This window comes from Amblyraja radiata, chromosome 15, assembly GCF_010909765.2.
Source record: "Amblyraja radiata isolate CabotCenter1 chromosome 15, sAmbRad1.1.pri, whole genome shotgun sequence".
NCBI classification, from domain to species: domain Eukaryota; kingdom Metazoa; phylum Chordata; class Chondrichthyes; order Rajiformes; family Rajidae; genus Amblyraja; species Amblyraja radiata.
In genome coordinates, this window is record NC_045970.1 from 39343411 (window position 1) to 39366424 (window position 23014).

Below are 23014 nucleotides of genomic sequence, written 5' to 3' on the forward strand. Positions count from 1 at the left end.
GTTGGCATGGTTGGGTTGGGCCGAAGGGCCTGTTTCCACGCTGTTTGACTCTATGACACATCTCCTTTAAGCTTTGCCCCTCTCACCTTAAAAACCCTGTCCCACGGTACGAGCTCTCCCGAGTTTAAAAAAAAATCAAACTCTTGGTAAGCACGTAGAATGTACGTAGCGGGTACGTCGCAGCTCGGGGACGTCTCTTAGCGGCTTGTAACCCTAACGGCAGGTACTCGGGAAACACGGTAAACTCGGGAAGACACGTGAAGATTTTTCAACATGTTGAAATATGTCCACGAGAGCCCCGAGTACCTGCGAGCGGCCATTACCATAAATCTCCGAGTTCGAATCAGGGCAAACTCAGGAGAACTCTTGAATGAACTCGTACAGTGGGACAGGGCTTTAAAGCTGCGTTCTCTAATCTTTGCCTATTTCATCCAGGGAAAAATAGGTCCTGACCGTCTATCTAGGCCTCTCATAACTTTATATACTTCAATCAGGTCTCCCCTCAACCTTGGAGCTATGCCTGACCCCCAAACATCACCTATCCACGTCCTCCAGAGACGCTGCCTGACCCGTTGAGTTACTGCAGCACTTTGCGTTGTATTCGGGAGTGGCGTGGTAGTACCTCAACTCTTGAGGATAGTCTGCTCCCCACTCAACACCCACGGGGAAGGTAAATCGGTTCGGGCACTGTAGTTTGTTAGTTTATTGACATGTGTCCTGAGGTACAGTGAAAAGCTTTTTGTTGCGTGTTAACCAGTCAGCAGAGAGACTGTACATGATTACAGTCAAGTCCACAGTGTAGAAATATAGGATAAAGAGAATAACATTTAGTGCAAGGTAAAGTCCAGTAAATGTCCGACTGAAGATAGTCTGAGGGTCTCCAAAGAAGTAGATGGGAGGTCAGGACCGCTCTAGTTGGTGATAGGATGGTTCAGTTGCCTGACAACAGCTGGGAATAAACTGTCCCTGAATCTGGAGGTGTGCGTTTTGTATCTTCTGTACCTCTTGCCTGATGGGAGAGGGGAGAAGAGGGAGTGACCGGGGTGAGACTGGCCCTTGATTATGCTGGTGGCCTTGCCGAGGCAGCGTCAGGTGTGGATGGAGTCGATGGAAGGGAGGTTGGTTTCCCTGATGGTCTGGGCTGCGTCCAGAGATCGGCAGACACGGACGGGGTAAACCAAGTGTGATGTGCGCTTGGTTTATAAATCACTTGGTGCAGTAATTGCTTTTTAATTATGGCCCCGCTCTCCAGCCGGCTGTGCGGAGGAGGAGGAGGAGGAGGAGTGAACTCCTGCCAAGTTACCAAGCCGTGGAAGGTGCGGTGGGCTGTGAACTGAGATCACCACGACAGGGCAAGATGTTCCCCCCTCACCCCCCATCCCCACAGTGGGCTCCACCCCAGGGCCTGTGCTCAGTAGCGCTTCACTATGGACGTTTAGCCTTCAGAGACTTTACCAGAAGCTTGATAAACGGGGAAAAGAAGCTTTAGATGTTACGGATACCACGCAGAAACAGGCCCTTTGGCCCACCGAGCCCGCGCCGACCTGCGATCACCCCGTACACCAGCAGTATCCTACACACTAGGGACAATTTGCAATTTACAGAAACCAATTGACCTACAAAGCTGCTCATCTTTGGAGTGCTCCAGCGCTGTGCCATTCCATGCTCCATGAGGGGCGTGGATAATGTGAATGCCTACAGTCTGTTACGCAGTGTAATGGGGATTGGGTTAGGGCGAGAGGGGAGAGATTTAAGGCCACGGCATGGACACAGACCTGGCATGGACATCTGCAGCCAGGACCAAACTCGGGTCTTCGGCGCCACAATTGCTGCCGAAAACCCTCTGGACCATCCCCGTCCCCTCCTGAGTGCCCCTCCCCCGTCCGGGGGCAGCCCGAGACGTCGGGAGTCAGACGGGAGCGGCGCCCCCAATCCCACAACCAGCGCGGGAAGCAGCGCTAAATCCAGCTCAACTCTGCCTGTCTCGCCGGGTTCATCTACCAGCCCTGCCTGGATTTACGGGAATGACGGCCCAGGCTTACAGCCAGCGTGGAGAAGCAGCGCTAAAATCCACAGCTCCGGGCTGGTGCCCCCGGACGGACAGCCGGGAGGGGACAGGGATGGTCCAGTGGCAGTTCGGCAGCGATTGCGGAGCACTGGAGACCCGAGATAGCTCCTGGCTGCAGAGTGTTTTTCGCTTGTGACCATTGACAAATCCAATGATTCCTTGCGTTTTTCGGAATACCAAACTGGCTTATTGCCCCAAGCTTGTAGGGCAGAACTAGTGAACTAGTGAACAGATGATCGCTGGTCGGCGTGGACCGGCGGATCTGTTCCCACGCTGATTCTCGAAACTAAATTAAACAATTTGATCTGCGTGGACAAGCTGGGCCGAAGGGCCTGTTTCGTAGCTTACAGCACCATGACTCAACTTTAAAGGAATGCTTATTGAAACCTTTGTTCATCTACACGTGAGGCCAGCCGGCCGACCACAGTGAGGCATCTTACCTGTGTACTTGTTGACTCCGGCCTCTGCCGCCACGTTGGAGAGGGCGATGATGCCCATCGATACGTTGCTGCTCTCCTCATCCATCTCGATGAGCGCGTGAGGGCCGATGTTCCCGCTCGCGTAGTTGGCCACGTAGACGGAATACTTCCCAGAGCCCTGAGAGAGCGGGAGAGAGACGGAGAAGGAAGCACAGGTGAGTGGGCACAGCGGAGGAAGAGGCTGCCTGACCAGGTCAATGAGACGAGGAGAAGCACGGAGTCACAGGGTCACAGAGTCTACTCCACCATTCAATCATGGCTGATCTATCTGTCCCTCTCAACCCCATTCTCCTGCCTTCTCCCCCATAACATTGACACCCTAGTGCCCCTGTCCCACTTAGGAAACCTGAACGGAAACCTCTGGAGACTTTGCGCCCCACCCAGGGTTTCCGTGCGGTTTCCGTGCGGTTCCCGGAGGTTTTTGTCAGTCTCCCTACCTGCTTCCACTACCTGCAACCTCCGGCAACCACCTGCAACCTCCGGGAACTGCACGGAAACCTTGGGTGGGGCGCAAAGTCTCCAGAGATTTCCGTTCAGGTTTCCTAAGTGGGACAGGGGCGTTACGAATCAAGAATCTGTCAATCTCCGCCTTACAAATACCCAATGACTTGGCCTCCACCGCCGTCTGTGGCAATGAATTCCACATTCACCGTCCTCTGATTTCCTCCTTTTCAGTTCAGTTTAGTTTAGAGATACAGCATAGAAACAGGCGCTTCTGCCCACCCAGCCCACGCCAACCAGCGATCCCCGCACACTAACACTATCCTACGCACACTCAGGGCAATTTTCAATGCTGCCAAGCCAATTGGCCAATAAACCTGGACATCTTTGGAGTGTAGGAGGAAACCGGAGCATCCGGAAAAAACCCACACAGGTCACAAAGAGAACGTGCAAACTCTATACAGACAGCACCTGTATTCAGGATGGAACCTGGGTCTCTGGCACTGTGAAGCAACTATGCCATCTTCATCTCCTGTCTATAGGTGCATCCTTTCATTCTGAGGCTGTGCCCTCTGGTCCTAGACACTCCCACTAGTGTTAATTGTTTATTGATTTGTTTATTGTCACGTGTACCGAGGTACGGTGAAAAGCATTTGTTGTGTGTTAACCAGTCAGCGGAAGGGCGATACGCGATCACAATCGAGCCGTCCACAGTTTTCAGATTCATGATTACAGGATTAATATGAATAACATTTAGTGTAAGATACAGTCCAGTAAAGTCTGATCAAATATAGTCCGAGGGTCTTCAATGAGGTAGACCGTACTCCAGGACCGCTCTCCAGTTGTGGTAGGATGCTTCAGTTGCCTGATAACATATGGGATAAAACTTCCCCTGAATCTGGAGGTGGACGAAAATGCTGGAGAAACTCAGCAGGTGAGGCAGCATCTATGGAGCGAAGGCATAGGTGACGTTTTGGGTCGAGACCCTTCTTCAGACTCAGGACTCAAGACGTCTGAAGAAGAGTCTCGACCCGAAACGTCACCAATTCCTTCGCTCCATAGATGCTGCCTCACCCGATGAGTTTCTCCAGCATTTTTGTCTCCCTTCGATTTTTCCAGCATCTGCAGTTCTTTCTTAAACAACTGAATCTGGAGGTGTACGTATTCACATTTCTATACCTTTTGCCCGATGGGATAGGGGAGAAGAGGGAGTGGCCAGGGTGCGACTCATCCTTGATTATGCTGGCGGCCTTGCCGGGCAGCGTGAGGTATAAATGGAGTCAATGGAAGGGAGGTTGGTTTGCCTGATGGTCTGGGCTGCGTCCACAAATAATGGAAACATCCTCTTCACGTCCGCTCTCTGCAGGCCTTTCACTGTTCGGTAAGTTTCGATGAGGTGTCCCCTCATCCTTCTAAACTTCAGCGGCTTCAAATGCTCCTCATACGTTAAGTGGGCCTCGAGCGGGCAGAAGTGCCTGCTCTACGCCACACAGAGATGCCAGGCGCTGTTAAGGGGCTGTCCTACTTGGGCAACCTAATTGGCGAGTTTAGAAGAGTTTGAAAAAAATTATATGTTGAAGACCTCCTTCGACTATGTTGAAGACCAACTTCGACAATCTACGACTAACTTCGGGAAAATTGGACACCGAGTAGTGGAGAGTGAAGACGACCTCCTTCGATCTACCTTCGACCTCCCTTCGACCTCCCTTTGACTATGATGAAGACTATCTACGACTACCTTCGACTATACTCGATTACCTACCACTAACGTGCCGACCAACTACGACTAAACCTACGAGTATAAAAAGTATTGATTTTTTCCATTGCGAACTTTTTTTAATCGCGGGGATTTTTTAACATATTGGAAAAAAAACGCCGCGACCTAGCTGAGGCCTCGAGTACGCGGAGACCACTCTCGAGCATGAAGGAGAGTTACGAAGACCTCCTACGACCCCGTGTCGACCATACTGCGAGTATGAGTCGAGGGCAAACTCGCCAGAACTGGCGGATTAGGTCGCCCAAGTGGGCCCTTTAATCGTCCACAATCACTTACAAGGCACGGTACCACTACGCCCAAACTCCTCACCTGAAGGTTAGCCAATTTGTGCAAAGCATCCTGTCTCCGTACAAAGAATGATTGCAGGCACAGGCACATCTCCATCTGTTACCCACCACATGGTTATTTATTATCATTTTTCGAGCAGTCTTGTGCATCAATTCCATTTTTATGCTGACAGGCGAGATGATCGATGATTCTGGCTGCCTTTATCTCCACGAGAACGCAGGATTATTCACAGGATTGTTGGACCGCGCACCACAAAATGAAGGGCTGGTGTCAACCAATCTCCTTTTTAATGTCTAAACTTCCCCACATGGAACGCTTGTTCTGGGTTGAGTCACACTGCAGCACGGAAACATGCTCTTCAGCCCGACTCATCCACGCCAGACAACGTTCCCCATCTCAGCCAGTCCTATTTGCCAGCATATGGCCCATGTCAAACTCGTCAGGAAGCCTGGCTCTGTCCTGGGGGGGGGGGGGGGGGGGGGACTTGGATTCATGGGAGGGGGTCTTGGAGGGGAGGATGCTCCTCAAACCGCGGAGCATCTTGGACAATACAGCTCACCTCCTCCGTGACACACTGGTCAAGCTGAGGAGCACCTTCAGCAACAGTGTTCAAAAAGGAACTGCAGATGCTGGAATTCTGAAGAAGGGTTTCGGCCCGAAACGTCGCCTATTTCCTTCGCTCCATAGATGCTGCAGCACCCGCTGAGTTTCCCCAGCAATTTTGTGTACCTTCAGCAACAGACTGGTTCCACCAAGATGCAGCACAGAATGCCACAGGAGATCCTTCTTCCCTGTGGCTATCAAACTGTACAACTGCTCCCCCTTCTGTCGTGGGGTAGACTGAGACTGACTCCCCTCCCCCTCCCCCTCCCCCAATCTTTGCAAATCCCCAATCCTTGCCACTCGTCACTTTAATTTCATGTTTCGTGCGTTTCTGTGTTTACGTGGGATGAATAAAGTTCTATCATATCATATCGTATACCCATCTAAACCCTCTCCTATCCGTGTGCCTGTCCAAGTGAGACAGACATCAAGTGTCGCTGCAAGACCATCGACTCGGTGAGAGACGCTCTTTGTTCTGCATGAAAACCTATTGGCCACCCGGCCGAGCGAGATGTCCGTCGGGGAATGTTGCCGACTGGCCCACTCCAGACTGCAGGAGTACGCGTTGAGGGACGCACTGAAGCTCGGTGCAGCCAACGCCATGGCTCTGTGGGGGAGGACCACAGTCTAGGGTCCTTCTGCTGCTGGACATTGAGGGGCAGATTCTGCTGGGGTCACCCCTCAAACAAGGGAAGGGGGAATCATCCTAGAGGGCCACATGAATAGCAAGGGTGCTCGGTATGATAATATTTTTTGTGAAAACTAAATACAACACTAATTAATGTATTTACAGCCGCTGAGAATGTCGGAACCGTTTTGGCATAGTTCTTGTTTTGCATATATTTTATGCTCTGAATAAAGTTTATTGTGAGAAAAAGTGTCTTTTTGAGAGAGTTTACATTTGCTTGGCAGGTGAGAACAGTCAGTTTATAAGCCTAGAAGCAAGGGACTGCAGATTTACAAAAGAAGCGCTGGAGTAACTCAGCGGGTCAGGCAGCATCTCTGGAGAATATGGATAGGTGGCGTTTCGGGTCGGGACCCTTCTTCAGGCTGATAATCAGAAACATCGTCTGTCCGTGTTCTCCTGAGATGCTGCCTGAGCCGCTGAAACACTCAAGAACATTGTGTCTTCCAACCTATAAACCTGTAAAATAAACCTGTGTTGCTGGCTATACCACCCAATATTGGCCCTGAACAATTCTCTGCCACAGAGGGTAGTTGAGGCCAGTTCATTGGCTATATTTAAGAGGGAGTTAGATGTGGCCCTTGTGGCTAAAGGGATCAGGGGGTATGGAGAGAAGGATGGTATGGGATACCGAGTTGGATGATCAGCCATGATCCTATTGAATGGCGGTGCATGCTCGAAGGGCCGAATGGCCTACTCCTGCACCTATATTCTATGTTTCTATGTAACAAGGCAGGCAAGAGGGGCGCAGTTGGGAGTCAACCACATCACCAGGTTTGGGGCCACTCCATAAAACTATAGATTCATGTATCGCGACAACACTAAGCTTAGTTTGGTTTAGAGATACAGCGCGGAAACAGGCCCTTCGGCCCACCGAGTCCACGCCGACCAACAATCCCCCCGTACGCTAGCACTATCTTACACACTAGGGACAGTTTACAGAACCCAATTAATCGACAAATCTGCACATCTTTGGGATGTGGGAGGAGACTGGAGCACCCGGAGAAAGCCCACAAGGTCACAGGGAGAACGTGGTAGAAACTCTGTACAGAAAGCACCCATTGTCCGGAGCCAACCCGGGTCTCTGGCGCTGTAGGGCAGCAACTCTGCCGCTGCACCACCGTGCCGCCCTGATCATGACGGCTGCTTTACCAAGGCCCCGCGCGAGGTGTAGATGGGGTCGATGGTCAGCTCTGGTCTGTGTGATGGACAGCAGCTGCCAGGGCATTCTCTAACCATATTCACTGGGCTAGATTCTATATCACATCTTATTCCATTAGATTTGCACTGCATTAGGATTGTGATAAGGAGTATCTCTTTATATTTTCATTAATACTAATTACAAGGGCATTATCAATTTGCATCATAATGAAACACTCTGCCATTACAATAACAGTGTGAACCAGGATGTTAATCACCACATTAACAGCTTTTAAAAGGAGCTGCAAAATCCAATGGGAGCACTTAATGCTCCAAATATCCCCACTGTCCATTTAAGAATTAATGTTGAGAAAAGATGTCGAAGAGCCTCTGTACTTTGTCATACTGCATTGAAGATTTCGTCACCAGAGGCTACTTTAGTGAGGTGTCAAATGGCAGAACTATGCTCAAGGCAAATGGGAGGAACAGTACCTCAGATTCCACCTGACATTTTGCTTCGGCTGCTTACAACCCAGCGTTGTGAATATTGGATGCTCTCATTTTAAGTTCAATTCAATTCAATTCAACTTTAATGTCATTGCACAAATACTAAGTATGGGTACAACGAAATGCAGTTTAGCGTCAGTCCGTAGTAGTAGTGCAATATAGAAATTTAAAAAAAAGAAGATACAGAATAATCAAAAATACAGAATAATTAAACAATGGGGACGGAGGGACCGGAGAAATCTATCGGCGGGACTCCGAGTTCAGCAATGTGATGGTATAATTGTAGAAGCTGTTCCTCATCCTACTGGTACGAGACCTGAGGCTCCTGTACCGTCTCCCTGATGGGAGGAGGGCAAACAGTCCATGGTTGGGGTGGGAGGGGTCTTTAATGATCTTCCCAGCCCGTCTCAGACACCGTTTTCGGTGGAGGGCATCCGTGGCAGGGAGCGGGGCACCGATGATGTGCTGCGCGGTTTTCACCACCCGTTGTAGTGCCTTCCTGTCCGCAACAGTGCAGCTGCTGTACCATACCGTGAAGCAGGTGGTCAGGATGCTCTCGATGGTACAGCGGTAGAAGTTGGTCAGGATCTGGGGGGACAGGTGGGCTTTCTTGAGCCTCCTCAGGAAGTAAAGGCGCTGCTGTGCCTTTTTGATCAGCTTGGAGGTGTTGAGGGACCAGGACAAATCCTCTGAGATATGTACCCCGAGGAATTTGTAGCTGGAGACGCGCTCCACCTCAGTCCCGTTTATATGGATGGGGGTATGACTGCCTCCTCTGACCTTCCTGAAGTCAACAGTAATTTCCTTCGTCTTCTTGGAGTTGAGGACAAGGTTATTGTTGGCACACCAGGTTGTCAGGTGCTGGACCTCCTCTCTGTAGGCTGACTCATCGTTGTCACTGATCAGTCCTACCACCGTGGTGTCGTCAGCAAACTTAATGATGGCGTTGGATCCGTACTTAGGGATGCAGTCGTGGGTGAAGAGGGAGTAGAGGAGAGGGCTGAGCACACAGCCCTGTGGCACGCCGGTGTTCAGTGTTATAGTGGAGGAGGTGAGGTTGTTGACCCTAACAGACTGTGGTCTGTTGGTGAGGAAATCCAGTGTCCAGTTGCAGAGGGAGGTGGAGATGCCAAGTCCGCTGAGTTTGGTGATCAAGCTGGCGGGGATGACAGTGTTAAAGGCAGAGCTGAAATCAATGAACAGCAACCTGATGTAGGAGTTGTTGTTGTCCAGGTGAGTCAGGGCAGAGTGTAGGGCCGCCGATATGGCGTCCTCTGTAGACCTGTTGGCCCGGTAGGCAAACTGATGGGGGTCCAGTGTGGGGGGGAGGCTGGCTTTGAGGTGAGCCAAGATCAGCCGCTCAAAGCACTTAGCAATGACAGGGGTGAGTGCCACTGGGCGGAAATCGTTGAGACTCCCTGTGGCTGACTGTTTGGCACTGGCACGATGGTTGATGTCTTGAGGCAAGTGGGGACAACACCCTGGGCCAGTGAGACATTGAAAATGTCGGTGAAGACTGGGGATAGTTGTCCAGCACATGCCCTAAGCACCCGGCCAGGGATGCCATCGGGGCCGGCAGCTTTGTGCTCATTCACCTTTCTCAGTGCATCTTGTACAGCAGAGGTGGAGAGACTGAGGGGTTGTTCATTCGGGGGTGGAGCAACTTTGATGGCTGGGGTTTTGTTGTAACTTCATCTTATACTCCCCTCCCTCCCATCGACTCCATCTACACCTCATGCTGCCTTGGAATGGCCACCAGCATCATCAAGGACCAGTCTCACCCCGGTCACCCTCTTCTCTCATTAGGCAAGAGGTACAGAAGTGTGAAAGCGCACTGCTCCAGATTCAGGGACAGTTTCTTCCCAACTGTTATCAGGCAACTGAACCATCCTATCACCAACTAGAGAGCGGTCCTGACCTCCCATCTACCTCATTGGAGATCCTGGGACTATCTTTAATCGGACTTTACTGGACTTTATCTAGCACTATACATTATTCATTTAGCCCGTGTCTGTACACTGTGGACGGCTTGATTGTAATTATGTTTGGTCTTTCCGCTGACTGGGTAGCACACAACAAAAAGCTGAAGAAAGGTCTCGACCCGAAACGTCACCCATTCCTTCTCTCCAGAGATGCTGCCTGTCCCGCTGAGTTGCTCCAGCATTTTGTGTCTACCTTCGATTTAAACCAGCATCTGCAATCCTTTCTTACACAAAAATCTGTTTGCTGTACATCGGTACACGTGACAATAAACTAAATTAAACAAATGAGACACAAACTAAGCTAATCCTGGGGGGATAGGGTGTAATCAGACACAAGGCTGTGACCTTCTCTTTACCTTCCGATCCACACAAGCCACGGATCGCCCAGCGAAATGATTGGCCACTTGTCTGTTGACGTTGATGTCATCACTCAAGATGTCTTCCCACCGGCCATTGCGCAACTTGAAGAGTTTGTCGGTGTAGGTGGCCACACCTGTGGGGAGAAGAGGCGGACGTTACAGTCAAACCCAAACCACCAGGGCAGCACAGTGGCGCAGGGGTAGAGTTGCTGCCTTACAGAGACCCATCGTTCCTGACTAGGGGTGCTGTCCGTACGGAGTTTGCACGTTCACCCCATGACCGCGTGGGATTTCTCCGGGCGCTCCGGTTTCCTCCCGCGCTCCAAGGACGTGCAGGATCATAGGTAAATTTGGCTTCGGTAAAAATTGTAAATGATTCCTCATGTGTAGGATAGTGCTTGTGCACGGGATCGCTGGTTTAGCATTAAACTAAAAACTAAACTAAGTCTGATTGGAACAATATCTGTCCCATCATTTCTGTTCACCTGATGATCAAAAATATGTAATTAAGTTGTAACGAGTAGAGAGAGGAATTATGAGGACGTTGCCAGAACCCGAGGGCCTGAGCTACAGGGAGAGGTTGGGCAGGCTGGGACTTTATTCCTTGGAGCGCACAAGGCTGAGGGGTGATTTTATAGAGGTGTATAAAATCATGAGTGGAATAGATAGGAGAGAATCTTTTCCCCAGATATGGGAGACTAGGAACTGGAGGGCGGGTGTAAAGTGAGGGGAGTAAGTTTTAATCACAACCAGAAGAGGCTACTATGAGCCACTCTCATCGCTACCAGCCCAGCCCACTTACCTGCGAAGGCGTTGTTCGTGTTGAGGAAGTATATTTCCTCCCTTCCGTCGCCGTCGATGTCACAGGCCGCCACGCCGATGGCGTTGCCCTGGCGATCGCGGAGAGAGTAGTACGGGGAGCTGCGCTCATCCACCGCGATGTTCTGGAGCCTCTTCTTGACCTTGTCGTATTTCAGCACCAGGTTGGGGCCATTGAACCTGCGGATATACAAATGCAGCCCATTCAATGACCGATCCAGAGTCGCTCCCTGACCCGTCCCACCACAGCTCCGGGCTGGACGAAAGGGGAATGTGTGGGCCCCACTGAGCACCCACAAACAGACAAAGCTCCAGATTTACAGAGAACAGTACTGTCTGAAGAAGGGTCTCCACCCGAAACGTCACCCATCCCTTCTCTCCAGAGATGCTGCCTGTCCCGCTGAGTTACTCCAGCATTTTGTGTCTATCTACAGAGAACAGTACAGACTTGCATACAATGGCATGGTGGCACCACGTTAGAGTTGCTGCCTCACAGCCCTAGAGACCCGGGTTTGATCCTGACTACGGGTGCTGTCAGTACGGAGTTTTGTATGTTCTCCCAGTGACTGCGCGCGTTCCCCCCCCCCCAACATTCCCAGACTTCTCCCCACCGCAGTCAGTCTGAAGATGGGTCCCGACCTGAAACGTGGCCTATCCATGTTCTCCAGAGACGCTGCCTGACCCGCTAAGTTAGACCAACACTTCAGAAGAGACTTTGGGCAGTACATGAACGGGACATGCGGGAGCTGCGGGAATGACAACCTCCAGAGAGAACAATCCAAGTTTGACCAACCTCTCCTTGTGGCTCATGATGTATAATCCAGACATGTTTGTGGTAAACCTCAATGCACCCCCTCCCACCCCCTCCATACCCTTGCTGCCATGGGGCGACCAGAACGGTACCCGGACAGACTCTGGTGGGGTGGGCTTGCCTGGTGGGATGTGCTGTGGGCTAGGGGGCAGATGGTGGTAGGACCACCAGCCACGGTGGTCTCGAGAGATCAGGGATGGCAAGGAGCTGCGTGAGGGGGGTCGGAACAGGCAGTGCACGGATCGAAGGCAGAACGGAACGGTGAGCGGGGCCAAGACAATCGACCCCGAGGCACGTTAGCTCCGCACAACATCTGCCCCCAACGACCTTCCTTCATCTCCTCCTTATTACCATTTTAATTGGTCTATTCATCCTTTCTGCATTTACATTTCACTGTCAGCATACATCATGTTGGCCGCTTCAGTGTGAGCAGATTCAATATTACATTCTCAGAAACCCTTCAGTAATCCCTCACCCTTCACTGCTCATATTTCCCCAGTCCCAGCTCGCCTCTGAATGCAGGGCTATTTAACGATGATTGTATTTCACTACCTCCCCGTCCCCCCCTCGGTCCGTCCCCTCCCCCCCGCCCTCCACACCGTCCCCCTCGTCCCCAACAACGTGCGGCACGGTAAAGCAGCGGTAGAGTTGCTGCCTTGCAGCGCCAGGTACGTACAACTAGAAAGAAGATGAGGAGGAATTTCTTTAGTCGGAGGGTGGTGAATCTGTGGAATTCATTGCCACAGACGGCTGTGGAGGCCATTTGGTATTCTTAAGGCGGAGATTGACAGGTGCTTGATTCGAATGAGTGTCCAAGGTCATGGGGAGAAGGCAGGAGAATGGGGTTGAGAGGGAAAGATAGATCAACCATAACTGAATGGCAGAATAGACCCGATGGACCGAATGGCCTACTTCTGGTCTTAATGAACATTTGGGACCCGGGTTCGATCCTGACTACAGGTGCTGCCTGTATGGAGTTTGCACGTTCTCCCCCGTGACTGGGTGGGTTTTACCCGGTTTCCAACGACGTACAGGTTCGTAGGTTAATTGGTTTCTGTAAACTGTCCCTACTGGGTAGGATAGAGCTAGTGTACGGGGTGATCGCTGGGCGGTGTGGACTCGGTGGGCCGAAGGGCCTGTTTCCACACCGTATCTCTAAACTAAGCAAAACTAAAATGAAGAAAGGATTGGCTTCACGTGGCACCTTCCGTGACCTTTGGAGTTGGCGTACACTGTGGCAAGGTCGGGTCTGGCCTCGCCAATCGGCACACAGCAAGATCCCACGAACAACGGCGGCTCCTTCCACTGGTTTATCGGGCAAGAGATACGAGGACTATGAGATGTATGAACATGTGAAAGATGATGCCTTATCCACGTATACGAATGCCATATCCTAAATGGTGTTGGAATGTTCCGCTTACAATGTGATGATGCTGGTATGATTTTTGTTTGATAAGGGAGGGACGTCACGGTAACTAACGTCATATTTAAATGTATCGCGTGTTACTATGAATCAGAAAGGTCAGAGGGCACATGTTGCCTGGAATGTAAAGGAATGGCTGACGAGAAAACCAAAGCGTTTATGTTCAGTGTCCTTGAAGTGTGTTTATTACATTCGGATCCAGGCGGGGGATCTGCACGGGTGGCGCAGCGGTAGAGTTGCTGCCTCACAGCGCCAGAGACCCGGGTTCGATCCTGACCACGGGTGCTGTCCGAACGCAGTTTGTACGTGCTCCCCGTGACGTCGCAGGTTTTCTCCGAGTGTTTCGGTTTCCTCCCACATTCCAAAGACCTGCAGGTTTGTAGGTTAATTGGCTTCTGGAAACAGTCCCCAGTGTGTAGGATCGAGCTAGTGTAGAGGGTGATCGCTGGTCCACAGAAAGCAATTCAAGTCTGTCAGACCTCTCCTTATATCCAGTGTTCTCTAACCCAGGCAGCGTTTCCATGCATGAATGTTCTTTCCTTCTGAACATAAATTTCAATAATCTTTAGATGATAGCCTAACCGAGCAAAAGCTAAAAGGAGGTGAGGTCAGAGGGAAAAAGGGCAATGATTTAATGAGTTATCGTTTCATTAGTTAGCTTGGAATGGAGGAATTTCTCATTAGTTAATTAGTAACTGCAATTAAATCACTTTCTTCTCCGTCTAGTTAATCAGAGCAGGAATACATTACGACTAATTCTCCTCTCACCCTGCAGATGTTAATGAGGATGAGTTGGACATCTTCAAATTACCTCTACACAACAGCATCCTGGTGAATCTGCACTTGAAATATTTAGGTTTAGGTTTCGTTAGTTTAAAGACACTGCATGAAAACAAGCCCCTTCGTTTAGTTTAGTTTAGTTTAGAGGTACAGCGTGGAAACAGGCCCTTCGACCCACCGAGTCCGCGCTGACCAGCGATCCCCGCACATTAACACTGTCCTTCACACACTAGGGCCAATTTACAATTTTACTGAAGACAATGAACCTATAATCCTGCACGTCTTTGGAGTGTGGGAGGAAACAGGAGCACCGGGAGAAAACCCATGCAACGACGGGAAGAACGTGCAGACTCCGTACAGACAGCATCTGCAGTCAGGATTCAACCCGGGTCTCTGGCGCTGTAAGGCAGCAACTCTGCCCACTGTGCCACTGTGCTGTTTCTGTGCTGATTTTGGTTTCAAATTTCCAGCATCTCGCTGTTCTTTTCTTTCTCTTTTTTATGTCACAGTAGAATTAACCTTCTGGGAACGAATCATTAAACGATCAAAGAGCGAAATATTGACATCTGCAACGCGCTACCAGAGGAGGTGGTGGAATCAGATACAATCGCTAGGTTTGAGAGACATTTATACTGACATTTAAATAGGCAAGACATGGAAGGAATGAAGACACAGAGCGGCGGAGTAACTCAGCGGGTCAGCCAGCATCCCAGGGGAACACGGAGGTGTGACGTTTCTAGTCGGCTCCCTTCTTCAGGCCGATTGTAAGGGGGTGGAAAGAGAAGGGTCTCGACCTAAAACGCCACCAATCCACATTCTCCAGGGATGCTGCCTGACCCGCTGAGTTATTCCAGTTTTGATTTGTTAACCAAGCATCTGCAGTTCCTTGTTTCTACCATCGGGAAGAAGGTTCAGGAGCCTGAGAACAGTGTCCTCCAGGTCCGGTATTTGAACACAACAAACATAAAGCAATCTATGAAGTATAAAGTGTTTTGGTTGCACTGGGGCTTGTGGACTTTTGGCACGAATTATTTGTTACGTTCTCCAGGAACACGGTGTTTACAGCAGCAAGTAAGAATGGCATTGTGTTCCGCTGTTAGTACAGCTAAACATTCTTCACTCTTGATGGACCCAAAGTGCTGCAGTAACTCAGTGGGCCAGGCAGCATCTGGGGCGGAAGATTGCAACCTTCACGTGGACCGCCCTGTTTCGACGAATGCAATCAACCTGGCGTGCACAATCAAATAAGATCAAATAGAACAAGTTGTCCTACAACTTTAGGCTGTGCACGCCACACGCAAGAAGAAGAAGAAGGAGGCAGCATCTGGAGAACATGGATCAGTGACGTTTCAGGTCGGGACTATTCTTCAGACTGATCGAAGGAACTTTCTGTCCATTACCAGAGTGAGGCCAAAGTGGGTGAACAGCACCTCATACTCCGCTTGGGTAGCTCACAACCCAACGGTATGAAACAAACTATTTTTTCTTGACTCTATGGCTCCTTCATTACGGGGCGACCCTTTGTTGTGAAGCCAGGCCTCTAGTTCCCGATCCCTCCAGAGTGACGGACAGGCTTGAGGAAGCTTCGGGCCCAACAACCATCTACCCTGCCCAACACTAGCATCAGCCCTACCTCAACACTAAACTGGACTTTGTATAAGGTTGTAGAAAGAAGGAAACGAGAAACATGGCTGCTGGTTTACAAAAAAAATAATCCTACAAAGCGCTGGAGTAACTCAGTGGGTTGGGCAGCATCTCTGGAGAACATGGATCGAGATGTTTCAGATCGAGACCCTTCTTCAGACTCAATGATTCAATGAAACCTTATTGTCACATGCACCTAGGTTGAGTGAAAATCGTTTTTTGCATCCAGCTAGGTAAATGTCTTAGCTTAGAAACAAGGAACTGCAGATGCTGGTTTACCAAAGAAGACACAAAGTGCTGGAGTAACTCAGTGGGTTAGGTAGCATCTCTGGAGAACATGGATAGGGGACGTTTCAGATCGAGACCCTTCTTCAGTCTATGTATAAGGTTACACAAGGTACTTCACCTCGCAATACTTTGGCTTGATTACCTCGAATAACTGATTATTGATTGTATATTTAATTGTGTTGTTGCTGCATTGAATGCACCTGAAAGGCTGCAGCAAGAAAGCATTTCATAGTTCCGGTCCCAGTGTAGATGCCAATCAAACACTTCGTTCAATTTAGTTTACATTGTCACGTGTACCGAGGTACAGGGAAAAGCTCTTGTTTGCGTGCAATCCAGTCAAAGAAAAGATTGCACATGGACACAATCGAGCCGTCCACAGTAATAATAATAATGGATGGGATTTATATAGCGCCTTTCTAATACTCAAGGCGTTTTACATCGCATTATTAATTCACTCCTCAGTCACACTCGGTGGTGGTAAGCTACTTCTGTAGCCACAGCTGCCCTGGGGCAGACTGACGGAAGCGTGGCTGCCAATCTGCGCCTACGGCCCCTCCGACCACTACCAGTCACTCACACACATTCACACACAGGCAAAGATGGGTGAAGTGTCTTGCCCAAGGACACAACGACAGTATGCACTCCAAGCGGGATTCGAACCGGCTACCTTCCGGTTGCCAGCTGAACACTTAGCCCATTGTGCCATCTGTCGTCCCGACCAGTGCACAGATAAAGGATAACGGGTAAAATGTACAAGTCCGATAAAATCCAATTAAAGATAGTTAATGTTAAGGCTCTAAGGCCGTGATGGAGGTCAGGACCACACTCGAGCTGATTGCAAACTTCTGCACCCTTCATGACTCTTGATATCAAATAGCTCGAACAAGAACATCACCCCATCCCACGTTATAGAGAACATAGAATTTGGGCGGCACGGTGGCGCAGTGGTAGAGTTACTGCCTTACAGTGCCAGAGACCAGGGTTCAATCATGACTATGGGGTGTTGGCTGTGCGGAGTTTGCACGTTCTCTCTGTGACCGCATGGGATTTCTCCAGGTGCTCCGGTTTCCTCCCACACTCCGTGGACTCGGTGGGCTGAAGGGCCTGCTTCCACGCCGTATCTTTAAAGTCTAGAACAGTACAGGGCAGGAACAGTGCCATTCAGCCCACATTGTCTGTGCTGAACAGGATGCCAAGTTAAACTAATCTCACCTGCCTGCATGTGGCCCATATTCCTCCATTCCCTGCATATCCATGTGTGTCTGATCCCTGTTGCTACAGGTCCACCACCAATTTTCCGGCAACTGGTGGTCTGGCACCTCCTTTAATCTGGACAAAATTACACTTGAAATTCCCCCTGGAATTTCCCCCGGAATGTGAGGTGACTGATACGAGGTGCAGGTACAATGGAAATCTTGGTGGAGTTTCACTGATCTAGAACTCAGGAGACCAGGTCTTGAGGGAAGATAGACACAAAATGCTGGGGTAACTCAGCGGGACAGGCAGCATCTCTGGAGAGAAGGAATGGGCGACGTTTCGGGTCAAGTCACTTCTTCACACTGATGTCAGGGGAGGGGGCGGGACAGAGATAGAATGTAATCAGAGACAGTAAGACTGGTGGGAGAACTGGAAAGGGGGAAGGGATGGAGATAGAGGGAAAGCAAGGGCTATCTGAAGTTAGAGAAGCCAATGTTCATACCGCTGGGGTGTAAACTACCCGAGCGAAATATGAGGTGCTGTTCCTCCAATTTGCGCTGGGCCTCACTCTGACAATTGGGGGGGGGGGGGGGGGGGCCAGGTCAGAAAGGTCAGATTGGGAATGGGAGGGGAAGTAGAAGTGCTGAGCAACTGGGAGATCAGGTAGGATAAGTAGGTTAAATGGGGTATTGATCACTGATAGGTGTTTAGTTTAGAGATACAGCCGATCGATGGGTTGAATTTGCCCCCCGCAGCCTGAGCTCTGGAACTCCAGCCCAGCCGGAGCTGGCAGATCTGTTCCCATAGCCGACTCCCGTGGCCGACTTTGCTGGACGGTATCTGTGCCCCCCGGCGGCCTGGATGGACCGTTCTTGATGTTTTCAAGAGAGAATTAGATATAGCTCTTAGGGCTAATGGAATCAAGGGACATGGGGAGAAAGCAGGAAATGGATGATCAGCCATGACCATGTCAAAGGGTCGAATGGCCTACTCCTGCACCTATTTTCTATGTCTCTATCTTCCAGTACTGTTCGACTCCTCTCGGAGGCCGTTACCTCAGTCGGGCCGGCAAAACGGATAATCTGGAAAGGCTCTGGAAACAAGGATGCCGGAAAATCATGTCGATCGGTAAAAGGCAAAACACGTTGGACTCAATCGCCCTCAGTTTCTTGTGGGGAAGTGTGGTTGGGAACAATCTAGTGATTGACGGAAACAAGTCAAACAAGATGAAGGGAATCTGTGTGTTAACATAAGATTGGAAACAAGATATTCTGACAAGTCATTTTTACGGTGATGGAGGTACAAATAATTTTTTTTTTGTTGAAATGGGAGATAGAATGAAAAGTCACTTAATCCCTTCTGGAGATATACAAGTGATTTTGAAGGGATTTGGTCATTGAGGGTTCATTCCAGATGTTGACTTTGTGGAGGGCGCAAATAATTGTCAGAATTTCCAATTGAACCTGGTTTATTGAAACCTTGCTCAGGTCAATGAGTGGGTGCGTTGCCAATCACACGGGCTGCTTCGAGAAGATCAAAGCAATTCAGGAACCTGGAGAGGTTAAATCTGCAAATAAAGTGAATTTGTAAAGCTATCTTTAGAGAAGGAGAAAGTAGAGAGATGCGTGTGCGATCTGTGTACGGCTGGTCTGTGTAGTTGGAGTATGTCAGGAAGTCGCGATGCAGCTTGATAAGACTTTGGCCAGGCCACATCTGGAGTATTGTTCACAGTTCTGGTTGCCCCCATTACACGAAGCATGTGGAGGCTTTGGAGAGGGTGCAGAGGAGGTTTACCAGAATGAGGCCTGGATTTGCGGGTAGTAGCTACAGGGAGAGGTTGGACAGACTTGGATTATTTTCCCTTGAGACCTTTGAACTAGATTAGGGGACCAGCCAAGCTGCCACACAGCGCCAGACACCCAGGTTCAATCCTGACCTCGGGTGCTGTCTGTGTGGAGCTTGCATGTTGCCCCTGTGACCACGTTGGTTTCCAGTTTCCTCCTACATCCCAAAGATGTGCGGGTTGGTAGGTTAATAGGCCCTCTGTAAATTGTCCCTAGTGTGTACGATGGAGCGGGCGATTGCTGGTCAGCACCGACTCAGTGGGCCGAAGGGCCTCTTTCCACACTGTATCTCTAAACTAAGCTCCGGTCCACCCCTCACTTGGGCAAGACACATGACTCGTAACTACAGCCTTCTCAACTAGACTTCCACCTCCCCAACATACCGGGTTTTCTCCGGGCGCTCTGGTTTCCTCCCACGCTCCAAAGACGTGTAGGTTTGCACGTTAATTGCCTTTGGCAAAAATTTGACAACTGTCCCTAGTGTGTAGAATAGTGCTAGTGGGCAGGGATTGTTGGTCGGTATGGACTCAGTGGGCCGAAGGGCCTGTTTCTGCCCTGCACCTCTGAACTAAACACCTATTGGTGATCAATACCCCCTTTAAACAACATTAGATCACCAGAATTATGCTCTCAAGACATGGTCTCCCGACTTCTAGAAGAGTGGGATTCGTGAGACCATGAAGATTTTCATTGCACCTGCACCTCACCGTATGTGCGTAAGACAATAAACTCCATATTTCAACTCTAGAAGCAGATTCAGTTACAACCTTTTCATTAGACATTACCTGTATGTGGACAGAAGCAAGGATAGGAATGATTTTGGGGGGAAATCGGCCAAATGGAGGCACGTGGGACTAGCCCAGTATGCCAGCTAGGTTGGCATGGACAAAGTGGACAGAAGGGCCTGTTTCCATGTTGTAAGACACTAGGACGTGTCCGGGTGCAGTGAAAGGCCACCTCACACGCTCTCAACACGTGTGTCTAGTGCACAGCCTATAAATAGCTGAGTCACTCCAGGAGTGGATGACAGATTACGGTTAAATGTGGATCCTGCTCAATTAATTTACCTGACAGCAGAGAAGCAAACTAACAAAAATTAGATGAAACAGCTGATGCAAATGACTAAGTGAAGGTGTTGGCTGCGAAGAAAATCCCTCAAAGCTCACTACAACATTTGTGAATTTAATCCATCATCCTTTCCTATTTAAATAATTAAAATGTAATAAGCACAAGCAATGTATCTGTGCAATGGAGGGGTCTGTGTTACCCACGCCTGCCATTTGTCCCTCTGTCACATCCCGCCATAGTGGAGTCTAATCACCGCCCCGCTCACAATGGGATCCTCCTGTGCACAGATGGGCAGTGGTGTTCCATGTATCGGGCAGTGGGGGTGGGGTCACTGGTAAAATATGTGAGTTGGAGAAGGGTCTCAACCTGAAACGCTACCCATTCCTTCTCTCCAAAGATGGTGCCTGTCCCGCTGAGTTACTCCAGCATTTTGTGTCTATCTTCTGACACGCACAGACACGCAGGTGTGTGAACAGGCAGGAATGCACATACACACACAACCATATTGCAGGCATGTACACACGCATACACGCGCGCACACACACACAACCATAATGCAGGCATGTACACACGCATACGCGCGCACACACACACTTATGTTCACAAATGCCGCTCACATACACGCACGCGCACACACACACACACACACACGTACAGAACCATTCTATCACTAACTAGAGAGGGATCCTGATCTCTCATCTACCTCGTAGGAAACTATCTTTAATCAGACTTTACTGGACTTTATCTTGCATCAAACATTATCCCCTTTATCTGTATCTGTACACCGTGGATGGTTTGATTGTAATCATATACAGAATTTCCGCTGACTGGAGAGCACGCAAAAAATAAGCTTCTCACTGTACTTCGGTACACGTGACAATCAACCACACACGCACACACTCACAAGCACGCACTATTGGAGGAGCCGCTGCCTCAAATCACCAGAGACCCGGGTTCAATCCTGACCTCGGGTGCTGTCTGTATAGAGTTTGCAAGTTCTCCCTGTGACTGCCTGGGTTTTCTCCAGGTGCTCTGGTTTCCTCCCACATCCCAAAGATGTGCGAGTTTGTAGGTTAATTGGCCCTCTGTAAATTTCCCCCCAGTGTGTAGGGAGAGGAATAAGAAAGTGGGATAACATAGAACTGGTGTAAATGGGTGATCGATGGTCGGCGTGGACTCGGTGGGCCACAGCTGTCTCTCCAAACATGAAGTCATTGATTAACGGCCCCCTTGTTTTATCCAGTGTGGAAACAAGATGCCGAGAGCTGGGAAATCTTCAATGCTCAGTGTCATTAGTCAAGGCAACCTTGATAATGACAGTGTAGCCGGAAGGTCTCCCTAGTTAGAGAATCATTGCCAGAATCAATCCACAGTCCACCAATGCACAGTGCAGGAGTTGCAGCAAGCCAGGGATGCATGGACCATTGTTAGAGGGGAGATATCCAAATGTGTCGTTGAACAAAACACAAAGTGCCGGAGGAACTCAGATGGTCAGGCAGCGCCTGTAGAGGGAATGGACAGATGACATTTCAGATCTCCAACCTCCTTCAGACTGGTGGCGCACTGCAGAGTTTGTGGAAGGGTCTCGTCCTGAAACGTTGCCTGTCCATTTCACTCTGCACATGCTGCCTGATCCGCTGAGTTCCTCCGGCATTTTGCATTTGCTCAAGATCCCAGCATCTGCAGTTCCTTGTGTCCCCAATTAAGTTCAGTTTAATTCGTTAGAGTCACACGGCACGGAAACAGGCCCTTCAGCCCAACCTGTCCAGTCCGACAAAGATGACCCATCCAAACTAGTCCCAGTTGCCCACATTTGGCCCCATATCTGTACAGTTCTGCTTGGGGTAACGAGGGATGGACGATATTGCTGGCATCAGCAGGGAGGTGAATCAATGAGGTTCCAGCCAAGCAATTTCCCATCTTGATGCTTCTTCATCTTCTTATCGAGTCCACATCACAAGATTAGAAATGGTTCAGCCAGACCTGAACACACTTCCCGGCATCTGCAGACAATGGCATCTTGAGCTCCTTGTGCGTAGTGATGGAAAGATTGGTGGGAACAGGGTCGCGACGTGAACACTCTTTCCTTGACCCCGGCTTGATGATAAACACGTGGCATCGTCGATAGGGTGGTCAAGAAGTACGTTAGTGAGGCCAAATTAGAGTATTGTGTTCAGATTCGGTTACCCTGATATAGGAAAAGTATTGTTAAGCTGGAAGGGTTGCAGAAAATATTTACGAGGATGTTGCCAGGAATCGAGGACCTCAACTATAGGGAGAGGTTGAGCAGGCTGTAACTTTATTCTTTGGAGTGAAGGAGACTGACGGGAGATCTTATAGAGGTGCATAAAATCATGAGAGGAATGGATAGGGTCAATGCAAAGAGTCTTTTACCCAGAGTAGGGGATTAGAGAAACAGATGATATAGATTTGTGAGAGGTGATGATTTAATGCGAACCTGAGGGGCAATGTTTTCACACAGAGGATGGTGGATATATGGAACGAGCTGCCGGAGGAGGTAGTTGAGGCAGATACTAATAACAAGGTTTAAAACATATTTGGACAGGACAGGTGTAGAGGGATATGGGCCAAATACAGGCAGGTGGCACCAGTGTAGATGCTGCATGTTGGTCAGCATGGGCAAGTTGGGCCGAAGGGCCTGTTTCCACGCTGTGTGACTCTAATCCCCTGGGTGAAGGCGATCCAGGAGTCAGTAGGACAAGGAATCCAGGGACTGACTGCTCCCTGCGATTATCCGAGGCAGATTAGGTCGGCTCTGAATGAGTGTCGAACATCTTCTTTTGTTGGACC

The 23014-nt window shown here is 49.8% G+C and overlaps 1 protein-coding gene across 1 annotated transcript in view; it reads right to left on the reverse strand.

Moving 5' to 3' along the window:
- crtac1 (cartilage acidic protein 1) overlaps positions 1-23014 on the reverse strand; it is a 140376-nt gene that overhangs the window by 95001 nt on the left and 22361 nt on the right. The window contains exons 3-5 of the mRNA XM_033034149.1: positions 11132-11328; positions 10327-10463; positions 2509-2665 (exon numbers count right to left, since the gene is read on the reverse strand). Of these exons, the coding sequence (XP_032890040.1) occupies positions 2509-2665; positions 10327-10463; positions 11132-11328 (491 nt within the window). The remainder of the gene's footprint in view (positions 1-2508; positions 2666-10326; positions 10464-11131; positions 11329-23014) is intronic.